Source organism: Gymnoscopelus braueri (genome assembly GCF_963280865.1).
Source record: "Gymnoscopelus braueri genome assembly, chromosome: 4".
Lineage (NCBI taxonomy): Eukaryota > Metazoa > Chordata > Actinopteri > Myctophiformes > Myctophidae > Gymnoscopelus > Gymnoscopelus braueri.
Genome location: NC_137605.1, coordinates 35182091 through 35198838, shown reverse-complemented (window position 1 = coordinate 35198838; position 16748 = coordinate 35182091). Strand labels below are relative to the sequence as shown.

The following is a 16748-nucleotide window of genomic DNA, read 5'->3' as shown; positions in this document are numbered from 1 at the left end:
ATATACGAAGTAACTATAACTAAAGTTTTCAAATAATAAAACTAATAATTGTAGTGGGGTAAAAGTACAATATTTGATTTTGAGATGTAGTGGAGTAGAAGCAAAAGTAACACAAATTTACTCCAGTAAAGTAAAAATACCTTAAAAAGTGTACTTAAGTAATTGAGTACATGTACTTAGTTACTTTACACCACTGTGACTATGTGACTACAACAATGATATTACTGTATTTCCTGTTTTCATCTAAAAGCGTACATTTACCAAAATAATGGTTCCTTGGCTTAATGGTTGCATTATGTGACAGGCATTTCCCAGCCTTTCCATGATCACACATAATACTTGTGGAATTCTTACTTATATACCTATTATTACCTACATTGTTTAAGAAGTCCACGACATGTTTTGTTTCTATAGAATTTAAACTAGAAGAAAAATAAATAACAGTAATAATGAGCTAAAACGTTAGACCTTTAATGTGAAATGTGAGAACAAATTTCAAACGGAAGTGTGTTGTGTTGCCATGTCGGCTTATTATAAGCTAAATATTAGTTAGTTGCGGCGGGCTGCGCTTATTTGGGCTCGTTTCCTAATGTTGTTGTCTTAGTTTAAACCACTGCCTTTAAAACATTTTCAAGTCAAGGACGGAAGGATCCCCAAATGAATATGTGTTTTGTCCACACAGACCCCCCCCCCCCATCTGAAAATATTTTGTGCCAGGGGTGACCCCCATGGCCCCATCCCATACAAGATTTGTGTTGTTAAAATGTTTAAAAAATGTTTCAAAATTACCCCTTTTTTTTCAAGATAATTTTTTTCTTATTTTGAAAATTGCAATCTGGGAACAAGCTCACAACGCGTTGCATCGTGACGCGTTGTGAGCTTGTAGATCCGCTATTTTAGCAGCGTAGTCGCTTCTTTAGAAAGACTGGTGACGCGAGGTTACTTATTTCTCTCGCAAAATCTGGCAACTCTAAACTCTGCTGCTAGCGGAACAGAGCTTGCCGGGAAATTTGACAAGTTGTGCGAGCTGCGAACAGGAGAACTTTTATTTTATATGATTTTATCCATATTTATCGTAATACGGTGATATTAATGACCTAAAGAGATGGACCGATACGTGTTGGTTGTGTATTTTAACCAGAAAGAAGAAAACGACCCGACAGAGGATTTTAAACGTAAGCTTTCTATCCCTATTCAGGCTAATGGTAAAGCTAACAGCTACGAGAGAGAGAGAGAGAGAGAGAGAGAGAGAGAGAGAGAGAGAGAGAGAGAGAGAGAGAGAGAGAGAGAGAGAGAGAGAGAGAGAGAGAGAGAGAGAGAGAGAGAGAGAGAGAGAGAGAGAGAGAGAGAGAGAGAGAGAGAGAGAGAGAGAGAGAAGAGAGAGAGAGAGAGAGAGAGAGAGAGAGAGAGAGAGAGAGAGAGAGAGAGAGAGAGAGAGAGAGAGAGAGATCAACTACTGTACTTGAGGGAGAGATCAACTACTGTACTTGAGGGAGAGATCAACTACTGTACTTGAGGGAGAGATCAACTACTGTACTTGAGGGAGAGATCAACTACTGTACTTGAGGGAGAGATCAACTACTGTACTTGAGGGAGAGATCAACTACTGTACTTGAGGGAGAGATCAACTACTGTACTTGAGGGAGAGATCAACTACTGTACTTGAGGGAGAGATCAACTACTGTACTAGAGAGAGAGAGAGAGATAGATCAACTACTGTACTAGAGAGAGAGAGAGAGATAGATCAACTACTGTACTAGAGAGAGAGAGAGATAGATCAACTACTGTACTTGAGTAGAGGTGGGAATGTAACCTACTCAAGTACTGTACTTGAGTACACATTTGAGCAATTTTGTTGTGGGGTGTTTCCATTTTTCTTTTCTTCAGTACATAAATGATCGATTTTAGTTCTAGTTCTTTAGTCTGTGTGTCTGTATAATAAACACCATGAACTGTCATTGATCTCAGCTCTGGAGCCAGTCAAGCAGATATTTGACAGACTCAGCCACATATCCTGTCAGGAATCAACCAGAGCTGTGTCTGTATTACCAGGTAAGATCATGTCTTTATCCTTATGATGCTATTATCAGTGGTGCTCAAACTTTTTCATATCAAGAACCCCCAAAATTATATGTATTTGGCCGCCGACCCCCATCTGAAAATATTTTGTTTTGAGGGACGGGACACCCTCAAGCAAAGATTTGAGTTAAAAATAATAATGAATATATTCAAAGATTTGGAAAACGCTATGAGCTTGTATATCTGCTATTTTTGAATAGCAAAAGCATAAAATAATGGTTAAAGTGTTTACACAGATGCTTTCCCAGTTTTAATGGGTTAACTCTTGGATCAGTTCTCAGGGCTAACAAGTTGACTATCCATGTTTTGACTTTATCTGCAGTGCAACCCCTCTTCCACATGTTTTATAGGCCTGTCACAATTATTACATAATCGCCTGATGGCAATTATTTGAGCTAATGCAATTCATTTTGTAATGAAATTACAAAATTTATATATACGTTCCAAAAAACTGTTAAATCGTTCATCGCATTTATTTGTGTGACAATTAATCTAAAATGTCATGATCATGATGATAGCCCCCCTGGTTCTTATTAATAATCATATAATTCTATCAGCTTGTTCTCTGAGCGGCAGTCCATCTGTGCAGAAGTGGTACTTAGCCATCCAGGCCTGTCAGGGAGCAGCCCAGGTAAGATGTTTCAATACATTACTTACTATTCATCACTGTTTTATTCACATTCACTTCACATTTTAACGTCTGAAGCACATATCGTCATTTAAAAAAAGAAATAGGGCTTTTCTTTTCTTGGCTGAGCATTAATGTGTCTTAACTTTGATCATAGTTTTGTAGCCCAGAGTGGGAAGAGCTTGAGGGAGACGCCCAAAAGATTGACAGTGAAGATGCCAGCCCTAATGTTATGGAGTCATGTTTGTCATCTCTGAGCGATCAAGAGGGACAGGAACATGATGATGACCAGCCAACACTGACAGAGTGAGTGTCCTATTATATCCTATGCGTGTGCTTTTTTTATCTGAATGTTTATTAATGAAGGTGTTGTGCGGAAGTGTATGTTGTGAACTGTAACATGTCATCTTCAGAGGATAGCCTTCTAATGAAAAGCCATCCAAAGTATGGTTCACAAGTAGGGCTGGGCGATTTATGAAAAAAATAATTAATAAATGGATAAAAATCACATTAACCAGAAGAAATTCGTCCTATATTGAATGATGATATATTTATCAATATAGGAATATAGGAATATCTAAACAGACAATATTGTCGTCTGTTTAGTTATGGAAAAACAAATGGTATGCACATTGCCTTGTTGATGTTCATCACAGTGGTGCATGGTAGAAGAACTGTGATTTTGTAAATGCTTAGTAGTGTTAATTTTAACAAGAAACATTGTGTATCGTGATCTAATATGGATCTCAGACTGTAGCCAGCATGTGCATTAGTCGTCTATGACGGTATTTATAACATATTACTTGCCCAATCCAAGCCCCATTGGCTTCAATTATTATAACATTAAAGTTAAGTATTTAAAAAAATATATAAAACGTGATACATAATTGGTGGAGGCACTACGTTGGCCCACTGGCAGTGTGCACAAGAAATTTGGCACTGATCGGGCAGTGGTTTGCAAGATTATCTCCTGACAAACACTCACACAGACAAACCTACAGACTGAGCCTTCTATAGACTGCTAGCCTTCTGCAGAGCCTGACCTGTGTGTTGGTGTGTGTGTGTCCAGAGCTAATCTCACAAACCGCTGGACCGAAAAGTGCTAAACATCCTGTGCACGCTGCCAGAAGGCCAAAGAAATACAATACATTATAGTCGACTGACATCACAGGCTGGCCACATGAAGTCCGAGATCCACATGGTAGCCATGAGGTTCCCATGTGGATCCCAAAAATTAATCCTACTGTATGTTCATATGACAGCCATTTAGCTTTTTTTTTTATAAACGCAACATAAGTTCCCTTCCTCCCACCATGCCCCTCTTAGTCATTTTGCTTTCATGAAGTAAGAGCAAAATGAACTGCCATGAGTGGATATAGTCACTATGATCCAAGATGTAGAGCAATAACTTAAATTCTTTGCAAAAAAAATCCGCTATTTTAATACTTGAAGTATACCCAAGGAGTGTATTTGTGTTTTTTTGTTTGTATGTTGTATGCATGTACAAAAGTATATTAGTGAAGATGCCATGGTAACCAACCATTTGTTATTAACAATCATTGTTAAACTGTTACATTATTTCTCCATGGCCTCAATGGGCTTCACATGTTAAGATTCATGTCTTTGTCATACAGGTTGTTTGAGGAGGCAGCAGAGGGACTACACCAGTTGTCAGACAAACTACCACCTCCAGGTACAGTGCAATAGTTCAGTCTGTGCTCAAACTATTTTCAGGGACTTTGTGAATCGGGATACTGATGGTCAAAATTGGTCAAAAATGTCAGATTACTTCGTCTCAGAAAAACAAGCACACGCATTCTTGCATTTTTTTATTTTTATTTTATTTTGTAGAACAGAGAACTTTTACTGTAAGTAGATTATTAGATTCTGTCAGTTGTGACCTTGGCTCCACCTAGTGGACGTAGATTATTATAACATTTCACTGTGCACACTGAGTGCTGCAGGGATGAGATCTTTTTGTAGGCCAGACCATTACCTCCACCATGGGTTCCCACCTATAGCTCAGTGGTTGCCGCAGATTTCCAATGGAAGTTTTTGCATTGGGTTTTGGATAAATTGGAAAATAATCTGTGTAGCAAACAAAGACATATGATTTGCCTGACATATAAATGTAGCATATAATGCAGCAGCCCAAGTTCATATTAAGCATTGGATAGATCAAATATAGTCTACAATAGTTACAGAAGGCTATACGTCAACAAATATGCAACAAATACTGTATGTGCTGCTCAGTACTCATACATTGCAGAATTATTCAACACAAAAAACAAATGTGTTGGAAAGAGAGAGAGAGAGTTAACCACATTACCCCTGGTGTCCCTATTTTGGGCAATAAAAACAAATTAATTCTTAATTTCTTTTTCCAAAACTGCGAAAATAGCTGATCTACAAGCAGTAGTTGTGTGCTAAGAAGTTGCTTCTCCCATGGTCTTCCCAGGTAAAGCCCTGTTGGATGTGCTGGTGCTGGGCTGTACTGAGAACTCTCCTGCTTTGAAAGACCTGCTGCCACTGATGGGAGCCCTCAAACACATGGTCTGCTGGCACGCTGCCAAGATATCTGTTATCACACAATATGCTAATGGGTAAGGAGACAAAACATGGATACATATTTGCTTTATCATTTGTCTTACACCGTACATATATTCTGTCCTCGAACCTCGGGACAAAAAGTATGCACTCCTCAGTCTCACTTGTATTATGTATGTTTTACCATTAGGGGGAACTGTAGAGCTGTATAAGAGTACTGTAAATGTTAATCTTCCATTAAATATATGATGATATACACAGACTGTATATAATGTTATAAGAATGTGTGCAACCCTGACCCTCTGTGTACAATACAATTGAGATACAAATAAAAAATTTAAGGGTACTTTCACTCTTAATTCCTTAATCTAAAACACAACATTTCTATGAAATCACACACTTCAGATTATGGCAGAGCCTGTGTATTGGTAAATGTTATTTATCTAATACCCAGCCATTGTATGCCCTGGGTCAGCGGTGGGCAACTTTGTAGATGGTGAGGGACACTAAATTTCCTCACTCATTGCCGCATTGTTTATCGGCAGGGAATTTTGGTCCCTGCCCGCCCCTGTTTATCGGCACTCTCGCCAGTAGTACCCCATTACTCAAAAAGCCATAATAGTCACATATGTGCTAAATAATTAACTATTATTATTTGTTGTAACTTTGTTTTTATTTAGCATTTAGTAATGCTTCTATTAACTTACTACAGCTGTACTGCTAAACAAAACTTCACATTCCTGAGTATGCCTTTCAGAGTATTGCTGTAACCTTGGCTTACAAATATACAAAAATGAACACTAGAATTATAGTTAACTAGAAGTTCTGCCCGCTACAATTCTACTCTCTCCCTGTCTTCCTCTCTCTCCCTCCCTCGTTCCCTCTCTCTCTCTTTCCCTCCCTCCCTCTCTTCCTCTCTCTCTCTCTCCCTCTATGTCTCTCTGTCTCTCTCTGTCCGTCAGCGAAAATTCTCTCGCTGACGCAACGGGACTTTTGAGATGGCCATGCCCAAAATAGGTTGACTTATTCGGATACATGCGTGTGACTGTTCGCCCCTGCCGGTTCTCTGAATTTTAATTTTTAAATAGGCTCTGTCATGATTAATTGACCACACATATGAAGTGAAACAACTAAATTCTATCCAAACGATATGTTATAAGTGAATTCCGTGCCTCAAAGAAGAAGTTTGAGAGCGTTTAATAAGCGAAAATAAGAAGTGAGTGCGCAGTGCGCAGCTTTGTGTTTTTTTCATGAAGCTGGTTGCTTGTTGCTCGCGCACGATCTGGCAACAGCGGTGCATACGCATGCGCAGTGCGCAGTGCGCAGTTTTTTTTCCCCGTTGATTTTGCCCGTTCAGCCAGTCTGCGGCTTGTAGTATAGATAAGGCTTCTATTAAAATAAACGAGAGCGCGCTCTACTGGTGGACTGTTGTAATTAAAATGGTTCATGGAAAGTTGCATGTTTGGAACAGTTGAAGGCAATAGTTAACCATTTCGGATATGTTTAGATTACTTTGTTTTTCTTTGTGATTTCGAAAGTGAAAAAAAAAAAAAAACACTTTTTTTATATTTTGGCCTGGGGCCGCATTGAGTGAGGCCCGCGGGCCGCCAGTTGCCCATCCTTGCCCTGGGTGAAGGGAGTGATACAAGGGCCGAGGGGGTGATTACTGTTATTAGCAGTTGGGCTGATGGTAGCTGACCAATCAGTGCAAGGTTAAGTGCCACCATGTACTGAACTGTCGTTAGTGACCTTGCTGCAGAAGGAACTCGGCATGTCAAACATTGCCACCACTGTTGTTGCATTGTTCATCTGCAATTTTCTCATTGTATTTGTGACATGTGTACATTAGGGGTGCAACAGTTAATTGAACTAATTGATTTAATCGATAATACAAAATGAGAGATTTTGATAAAAAATTACTTGATCAAAATTACAGATCTACTAGCTCACAATGCATTGCATCGTGGCACATTGTGAGCTTGTAGATCACCTATTGATGCTACTTTTCTGCAACTCCGTTTGGTGCTGCAAAAACAACATTTGTATGGGGGGCGCCCCTCAACCACCTATGTGGACATACGAAGGAAAGCTGAAAGAGAGGAAAGTACTGGCGAGCTAGCCAGATGTAAGGAGGATCAGAGATGACTGGAGGCGTTGAAGGAGGGCTCGTCCGATGATGACCTAGAGAGTTGTGCTACGAAGTATGAAATGGGTCTGAAGCGGTTAATCAGACTAATTGATTTAGTAAATAATGGAAAAATTCACATTGATTAATATATTTAGAAAATATATATCCTGTACATTGTAACAACGTAATTCTCAATTATTCGATTAATTGAAAAAGTAATCAAGAGAATAATCGCTGAGAGGATAATTGATAGTTACAGCCCTACAGTGAATAAGGACCTGGATATGTGATGAACAAACTATCGCCCACATATTTGTCCTAACCCTCAGTACACCACCTCGGGCTCAGCTGCATCACATTGACACGCTGGCCCTTGGTTGGAAAACGAATACCCAGGTGATAATAATCTACATAATATGTAGAATATGTGGGGGTGATGTATTATATCACACGGTCACACCTGCATTAAATCAATAATTTCCCTCAGCATGCAAACCTGCCCCGCAATAGATTTCAACAAATACCTCTATCAGATCTATGGTATTGGTGATCAGGTAACCCTCTGTAATCTTCTGCCCAGGTGGCAGAAAGTAGCATCCTACCTGAGTGCTGATGTGGTGGAGTCTGCTGAAATGGACAGCTGTATCAACCACAGGGAGCTGTGGAGAGGAGGCCTACTTATCAGGGAGAAAAAGGTAAGGGCATCAGATAGATGTGTGTGTGTGTGTGTGTGTGTGTGTGTGTGTGTGTGTGTGTGTGTGTGTGTGTGTGTGTGTGTGGGGCAGAGGTGAGAAGAGGAGAGGTGTGGGTATGTTTGTAAAACTATGGGTGAGCTCTGAAACAATCAAAAGAGTCAAATACAAGACTGTTAATACATGTTGGAGAGTATCAGTGATTCTTTTTGCATGCACGCTTTTAACAAAGCAGACTGTCTGTGATTAGGCCTGTCACAATTATTACATAATGGTCTAATCACAATTATTTTTGCATAATCGTCAAATCGTTTCCATGTTGAAAGGTTTTCACACATTTTCCAATATAAAAAAAAAGCAGAAATAGCAGATCTACAAGCGTGACGCGTTGTAAGCTTGTAGATCAGCTATATCTGCTATTTTACATGTATACAATTATTAAATATGTCAATAATTTATTTGCATATTTATCTAAGTTATTTGTCATATCTGCCTTGTGCAATTTTTGATTACGAAGCCTAAAAGGCAAAAATATTTTTTTATTCATATGTTCCAATGTTCAATGCCAAACACACAATTAAATCGTTAATTCGCAATTATTTGAGTGACAATTAATCGTGATGCCAATAATGTAGAATATATATTTTTAAGGCATCTGAGAAACAAGTACACAGCACACTCTTCCAGTGTATGAGAGAGGCCCTGAATAGAGGGCATGGGAATGAGCTGTGTTTGTAGGAGCTACTTTAGGATGAAGTGTTCTCTTAACGACCTAGGCCTAGGATCCAGGCCCTCAGAGAGGGTATGGAGAGGACAGTGTTCCCTCTAGATTCTCTGTAGCAGTGGGAGCAAGACACTTTTCCGGCTCAGGGACCCTGGACTTAGTTATCAGTCCTGTTCTCCTGATGAGTTTCTTTTACTGTTTCAGTAAAAAGTTTGATATAGATAACAGTAGTTGGCCCAAAGTATAAAGTGAATACCATAATGTGTATGTGACTTGTGTGAAACACATTCACCTCTGCTAATAGAATATAATTCTATTGTAGGAGCTAGTGTAGTTTAAAGCGGCACTATGTAACTTTTTAAATGGATAAATAATGGCATGGCTCACAGTTGGATCTCAGACTTAATGTGGCCAACCTGTGACATAAGTCATCTATGACTATAATTTGAGGAAGGTTTCAGCCCAATCTGAGCCACAACTGTGGCCTACTGACAGTGCCCACAAAAAATGTGGTGGTGATCGGTAAGGCGATATGCGACATTAGCTCCGGACTCAGACACACAGATCCTCTTATAGACGGCTAGGCCCTTACAGAGCTACAGTATGCTGTAAAAGAGTTACTAAGTTCCATGGCTTACTGGCAGTATGCTCAAAGAATTTGCCACTGAACTTGCGTTTTTTGAGATTAGCCCTGGAAAGACACAAAGACAGTCTGACAGACACTCTTCTAGATGGCTCGCCTCCAAGGAGCCACAGGGGGTCTAATAACGACGTGGATCTCTGACATTATATTGATGATGATGTCAGTATTGCCCAATTATGGAGGGACAGCAGGACGGTTGGGCTGAGATCTGTCATCATCCTATAATTCTAGTAAGCTCTGAGACCAAGCTCTGAGACCAAACCTGTGAGACCAAACCTGTGAGCCCAAACCACTGAGCCCAAACCTCTGAGCCCAAAATGTTTCTGCCCGGTTCTCCTCAGTGCCTGGAGCTATTCATCTCAAATTGCGCACAGCCATTGACCATTACCATGTGCATGGAACTGTGCAGCCCCTTTTTCGCTTACATCAAATCTCAGCTTATTATTACCGTTTATGTCTCATTATGTGTCAAACAATGGGAGATCACGCTGCGCAGGGTTGCCAGGTTTCGCGAGACAAACAAGCAGCAAGGTCTATGAAAACAAGGCCAAACGAAGCGAGCCCTACAAGCAACAAGGTCTATGAAATGAAGGCCAAACGAAGCACCGTCACACATATACATTGCCTCTTGGAAAACAGCCAATCTACAAGCTCACAACGCGTCCCCACACCCACCTGCACTTTCACAACCAACGCCAAAAACACACTTCCACCAATATTGCCCCTAAACCGCTTACAATAGGCGAACATGGCAACACCAAAGTCTGTCACACCATAGACTCCGCCCACTCTGGGCCGGGGTGGGAGCGGGTGGGAGCGGGAGGGGGCGGGCGAGTAACATGCCTACGCCAGGGAGTCACATTTCATTCTACATCGTGGCTCCGTGGTGGTGTGTGTGAGATGATCGCACCACAACTTGGGTCCGCGCCCGTGTATGCGTGGACACGCACGTGCGCATGCACGTTGGGGAGGCACGTGTGACATGTCACAATGTACATTATTTGTGTTTGCGCGACGCCCGTGTGTGTGTTCGCGACGGGCCACGGGCCGCAGTACCGTGTGTGTGTGTGTGTGTGTGTGTGTGTGTGTGTGTGTGAGCGCTCGCAACGGGTCGCGCGCGCGTGTGTGTGTGTTGAACGTGCTTCGCCCAATTCACAATCTCAGCTGTTTATTCGCATTTTTATGTCAAACAGTCTCAATCAGACAATCTCGCCATGCTTATGATGGCTGGAGAGAGAGAGAGGGGGGAGAGAGAGAGCTGTGTGTGTGTTGAACGTGCTTCGCCCAATTTACAATCTCAGCTGTTTATTCGCATTTTCATGTCAAACACAGTCTCAATCAGACAATCTCGCCGTGCTTATGATGGCTGGAGAGAGAGAGAGGGGGGAGAGAGAGAGAGAAAGAGAGGGGGAGAGAGAGAGAGCTGTGTGTGAGAGTGAGTGAGAGAGTGAGAGAGAGAGTGTGTGCATGAAATGCACTGCAATCTTTTCGTGCAAAGGTGGTAGCACGTCGCGTTTACGTAAATCTCTCCACCAGAGACACAAAAGTTAATCTCATCTAGCCATTACACCATGTCGAGTCTCCGAAAATCTGTACAAGCTAACGATACGACCGTTCCACAATCTCGCCCCTAAACACGGTCGCCCCGGCTCGCACCGAACGGTCTGGGGTGAGCAATCTGCGCCTAATTGTCTCGCCCCTAAACACGGTCGCCCCGTATCGCAACGAATGGTGGAGAGCGTTTATTTGTTAAGGACGCCCATACATTCTCCACTGTTGAATGTGCACCCTTTAAGTGCATATCTGCATGCACATAATTATATTGTTGTTGTTAAGTTGAAATAATAGTTGTACAAGTTGTAATAACAGTGTTGTATAATTATTTTTGCTGTAGTAATCAATTCATTATAATATAAGTACAATGAATGACAGAATGTGTGTGTGTGTGTGTGTGTGTGTGTGTGTGTGTGTGTGTGTGTGTGTGTGTGTGTGTGTGTGTGTGTGTGTGTGTGTGTGTGTGTGTGTGTGTGTGTGTGTGTGTGTGTGTGTGTGTGTGTGTGTGTGTGTGTGTGTGTGTGTGTGTGTATATGTATATATGTACAGTAGGACGTGCAATAACCCCACGTTTGCAACTACTTTTGCCTGCGCACTTCACCGGGTATGGTCTAGTAATAATAATTGACAAACCCAATATTGAAATTGGCTAATGGGAGATCCGGCCGGCCGCCGGGCTCATGTCGCTATGACTCAGCCATAACCATATAAGGAGTTCCCAATGAAGCTACGCCCAAATATAGTGTTGTCTAACCAAAGGGGGGCATGCCCATATATGACCATGGACGAGGGCTGACAGATACAGAGATCTCCATATATGGGCATATCGGTCGGATCGGTGGTGCAATGTAGGTGTGAGGGTTCGCGTAGCGGCCCGAACTCAAGAGTATATGTATATATATTCCCAATATGTGAAAGAAAGATTCAGGGAATCAATTCATCGTTCTACTGACAGCATGCATAACACATTTGCTGCTGATTGAACCAGTAGTTTTCAAGATTAGCCGCGGACAGACACACCGGCAACATGCACAGGCAGACCCTCTTCTAGATGGCTTGTCTACTAGAAGCCATGCCGTAAAAAGACACTGCATCACCCACCCCTATTACTGACTGTCTGGCTGAGGCCTGTTGATGGAATAAACTTTCCCTTCATTTAATTTCAATTAAATGTAATTTAATTAAATGGAATACTTAGGTACAAAGTCCATCTTGTGGTACGTCCAGCATAATGTGTTCATAGAAAATATGCAGCGTCAACATGTGCTTCTGTATTTAATCTACCACTGTGGCACCAAAGGTACATTTATGTGTGGATAATAAATCTTCTCCTGTCTTATCTAGTCTTGATCTTCTCTAACATTCGTATTTGGGTCAATTTGTACACCCTCATGCTGAGAATTTTACTGTGTACACAAAATTAAATAAGAAGACGAATAAATGGCAAGGCTTCCGTTGCAATCAGCTCCACTGCTTGGTTAAGTGTTATAAATAAATGCCTCCAGCCACTCTCGCTGTCATGCTTTGAGGATGCAGCTTAGGCCTCAAACGTCTTTGTGCCAAGGACCCCCAAATTGATATACATTTGGCCGCGGACCCCCATCTGAAAATGTTTTGTGCCAGGGGACCTTCAGAAGCAAAGATTTGAGTTAAAGATGTTCGCTTTAAAAATATATATATTCAGAGATTTGCAAAAATGTTCAAGATTTTTGAATAGCCAAAAGTATAAAATATGGTTGAAATGGTTAAAATGATTGACGCTATATTGATTGACACTATATTAACTACTTTAGCTGGAGACCACCTGGTAAGACCCCCCCCCCCCCCCAATACCCCTGGGGGACCCCACTTTGAGAACCAATGGCTTAGCCAAAGCACAGAAGTTCTCCTTCAGTAAAGTGACCTTTTGTAAGTTCCTCCTGCTTTGAGATGGGAACTGTCAGTTCAAGGCTTCACAGTGGGGAAGTGACGGAATAAAGGAGAATTCCCAAATGGATATAGGTTCCCTGAAAAGCTCAATGCCTCTCTAAAGCTTGTATACACGTGTGTGTGTGTTTTTTTGTGTGTACATCATTTAATGAGTTTGGTGTGTACTTGTGTGTCAGCATGAGAACCCAACTACACTACTGCTGTGTGATACATGGCATGACATTAAAGTGTGTGCGCACGCTCATGCGTGCGTGCGTACGTACGTGCTAGTGAGAAAACATTTCACTGTGTGGCATAACAAGTATGACTTTACCGTGTGCGTGCGACTTTGTCTTACAAAAGGCGCTAGGCTTTCTGCAGAATAACAGCTGTTGGCTAATAGTAACTGAAGGAGCTCTGTGTTGAATTGTATTAAATAAAATGTGTAAAATGATCCACAATTCGGGCTGTAAACAAATTGCGATTAAAGAAGACATGCACATTTCTTTGAGAAACCAATGTTTTTTAAAACATGTTTTGTATTGTCTCTTTCGTGTGTGTGTGTGTGTGTGTGTGTGTGTGTGTGTGTGTGTGTGTTGTGCGCTTACATGTGTATTTGGCCATACTCATGCCTCAGTGTGTGTCAGAACTACAATTCGAAGGCTTCTCGCTCTGTTCTACGGACGGCCCTAGTCTCCTGCAAACCCCCAACAACTCTACAGACCACAAACTGCACTCTGAGGTGAGTCTTAAGTCCTTCATTATTTCCTTGCATCCGTTTCTCCCAAGCCAGACTATAATACTAAGCCTGGCTTTAATGTAGAAAAAGATGTCGACAGCTAAGACCCAAAGAGTGCACTCTTAGGTTTCTTTTTTCTGGTGCTGTGTTGACCTGGTAAGGTCAAGTGCTTAGAAGTAGACTGTTTAAAGTATTACTTCCTGGTTTGTATCCATGTGCACTAGAGATGTGCACTGCAGATCGCAGTTATATCAGCAGACACCACAATTAATTCTGATAACGTTCTGATTAATAGCGGATGGCTGAAATAATACATAATTAAGGAAGAAATTATGAATTTGGAAGTCCACATTCTCTTATTTGCCTGTCCGCTGTCATGTCCACTTACGTTAGGGCACATTAACGCAGAGTGCACAATGCGCATTTCCGTACGAGGCACAGCAGCGTAATTTCAGTGATTGTTTAAATCTCCTTCCTTGCCAACAGGATCAGTAAGAATCTAATGTTAATGTTAGGCAACATGGCCTCATTGATTATAGTTGAATAGGTCTTTAGCTGTACTTCACTGGCCACCACTAACCATTTCATTTACCACTTTGAATGAAATGACTGTATGTTTTACTGCAAGTTTAGTAGTAGTAATGAAAGACAGACCGGATGTTGAATGATTGTTTCCTACGCTGTAAAACCCTGAGGGTTGCTTTTACGCCAGAGAGATACATTTGGACGCATTCGGGCTCTCCTGATTGGATGAAATTGGCAACCCACCTGAAAATGTATTGTCTGTTAATATTAAAGAGCTGGAGAGTCAGGGAGAACCCTGATTCTGAGCAAACACTCTATAACAATGATAATGCTAACTTTAAAAAAAAACTTAAAATATCACTTAAACTAGGGTATGTTCATGGTATATTGTGTGGTGTGTGGTGTGTGTATGTGTGTGGTGTGGTGTGTGTGTCTATGAAATGAGATCTTGTGTGGCATAGAGCTATAATGAGTTTTGTGATGTAGATTAATGACCATAACAATACAAGCACACTGGAGATGCACTTAGGGAATTATTGTCTGATACGGTGTCCACTGGATGCATACACGCACACAATCATACACCCATACATTATAGACAGTAATGAAAATTCAGGAGCAGCACTTTATAACATTGGCTCATAGGAGATCTATAGAACGCTATTTAAAGACAGAAATATTCTCTCTCTCGCAGCACACAAAAATACTATTTAAAAATGCATCAGTAGTACATATGCCCAATACCCATATGTGCACACACGTGTAGGTAGAAATATGAATTGCATTCACTGATGCGCACACAAACCTTAGTGATTTACTGTAGTTGTTTTTCATTTATATACTGTAGGATTATAATGGCCGACGTAGTGTGCGATTGCGATTCTGTGTGCAGATGGGGAGTGTGTGTGTAGTCATCAAAGTGATCGTTTATGTGTGTGTGTGTGTGTGTGTGTGTGTGTGTGTGTGTGTGTGTGTGTGTGTACGTGTGGGAAATGGGACTGCATGTGTGCGGCCGCCACTCCGCCAGTTATTACAGCAAATTGTTTTTTAGTTATTGTTTTTTTTGTTGTTGTGAGTTTGTGATTCAGAGGGAGAGAGAGAGATTTCATCAGATCTGTGTACAGAGGACCAGATGGTGGTGATTGTCTTGGCGTTACAATAAAACAAACTCAGGACAACAAAACTATTACACCTCCATACTGTTGGGATGGCAGAGTTCATAATGACCTAAATACACAATTTACTCACACAGACCCACAGCTACACACTTGGAACAAAACTATTACACTGCCATGCATTTAGAAAAAACTGGCTTCATTATAACTTGCAACAAATGCAGGTACACACACACACACACACACACACACACACACACACACACACACACACACACACACACACACACACACACACACACACACACACACACACACACACACACACACACACACACACACACACACACACACACACACACACACACACACACACACACACACACACACACACACACACACACACACACACACACACACACAGAAAGAAAGAAAGAAAGCTGATATCTTGTACTGAGCCAGTAGCAAGCCTGAGGTTTTAGATTGGTGTTATTGGATCTACCAAACACTACTTGTTTAGCACTAGTCACTTCAAAAGTGATGTAATCTTTTACAAGATGAGATAAATTAAGTGCTTTTGGACTTTTACCTCTGCCAACAGAGTTGGATGTTTTTTTTGTTTTGATTCTGCCACTCTTCGTTTGTTTGTCTGTTTGTCTTTTTGTCTTTGTTTGTTAGCAAACTAACTCAATCAGAGGGCCGGATTTTCATGAAACTTCATTGGAATTAGGGCTGCAACTATCGATTATTTTTGGAGCGATTATTCCATTAGTTGTTTTTTTCAATTAATTGAATTTGTTTTATATGTCGTGAATCGATACAAAAAATTTTCATTAGCTAAATCGATTAGTTTGAGTGATTACCCATTTAAGCCCTATTTTATACTGCGTTGTACAATGGTGTCAAGCACAAATAGCTAGGATGGCAATTGGGGGTGCAACAGGTAATCAAATTAATCAATTTAATAAATTATAAAAAATAATCGATAATTTAATAAAATAATGGATTAATAATCTATCCTTATTTTGGTCTAGTAGCGCTGATCAGAGCACTACGTCACGTGAAGCTTGACCAGCCCAATCTGGATGTTTCGTTTTCTGATTTCTTTTGTGACATTGTTACGTTTTGTGAAATCTTTTGTGAAATTTTATAAGATTACCATTTTTTCCATGGCTATGGGCTCTGTAGTCACAGTCCTACATCTGCCCGTAGTCCAGGTATACACTAGTGCTCTTAATGATAAGATAATGCTGTCAATCAACTCTTTTCCCAAAGCTAGAAACCAGATAGACTGTTATCTGTGAACTGCCTGCAACTGATCAATACTCTTAACCATTTTGGGTTTAAGTCTTAAACTTTGTTGACCGGAATCCCCCAGGGGTCCATACTAGGCCCTTACCTTTTGTATGTTCGCCCCAGAATAGGTTCATGTGATTGCGGTCCTTACACACCATGGGCGTTTTTTA

The 16748-nt window shown here is 40.9% G+C and overlaps 1 protein-coding gene across 2 annotated transcripts in view; it reads left to right on the top strand.

Annotated features, from left to right (window-relative positions):
* Window positions 1-1009: 1009 nt before the first annotated feature.
* Window positions 1010-16748, top strand: part of mtbp (MDM2 binding protein) — a 47714-nt gene continuing 31975 nt past the window's right edge. For both annotated transcript variants that reach the window (XM_080427029.1, XM_080427028.1), the window contains exons 1-8: window positions 1010-1175; window positions 1969-2052; window positions 2637-2710; window positions 2865-3013; window positions 4342-4400; window positions 5166-5310; window positions 7963-8077; window positions 13541-13645. In XM_080427029.1, coding sequence (XP_080283155.1) covers window positions 1106-1175; window positions 1969-2052; window positions 2637-2710; window positions 2865-3013; window positions 4342-4400; window positions 5166-5310; window positions 7963-8077; window positions 13541-13645 — 801 coding nt within the window. In that variant the 5' untranslated portion in view covers window positions 1010-1105. The remainder of the gene's footprint in view (window positions 1176-1968; window positions 2053-2636; window positions 2711-2864; window positions 3014-4341; window positions 4401-5165; window positions 5311-7962; window positions 8078-13540; window positions 13646-16748) is intronic.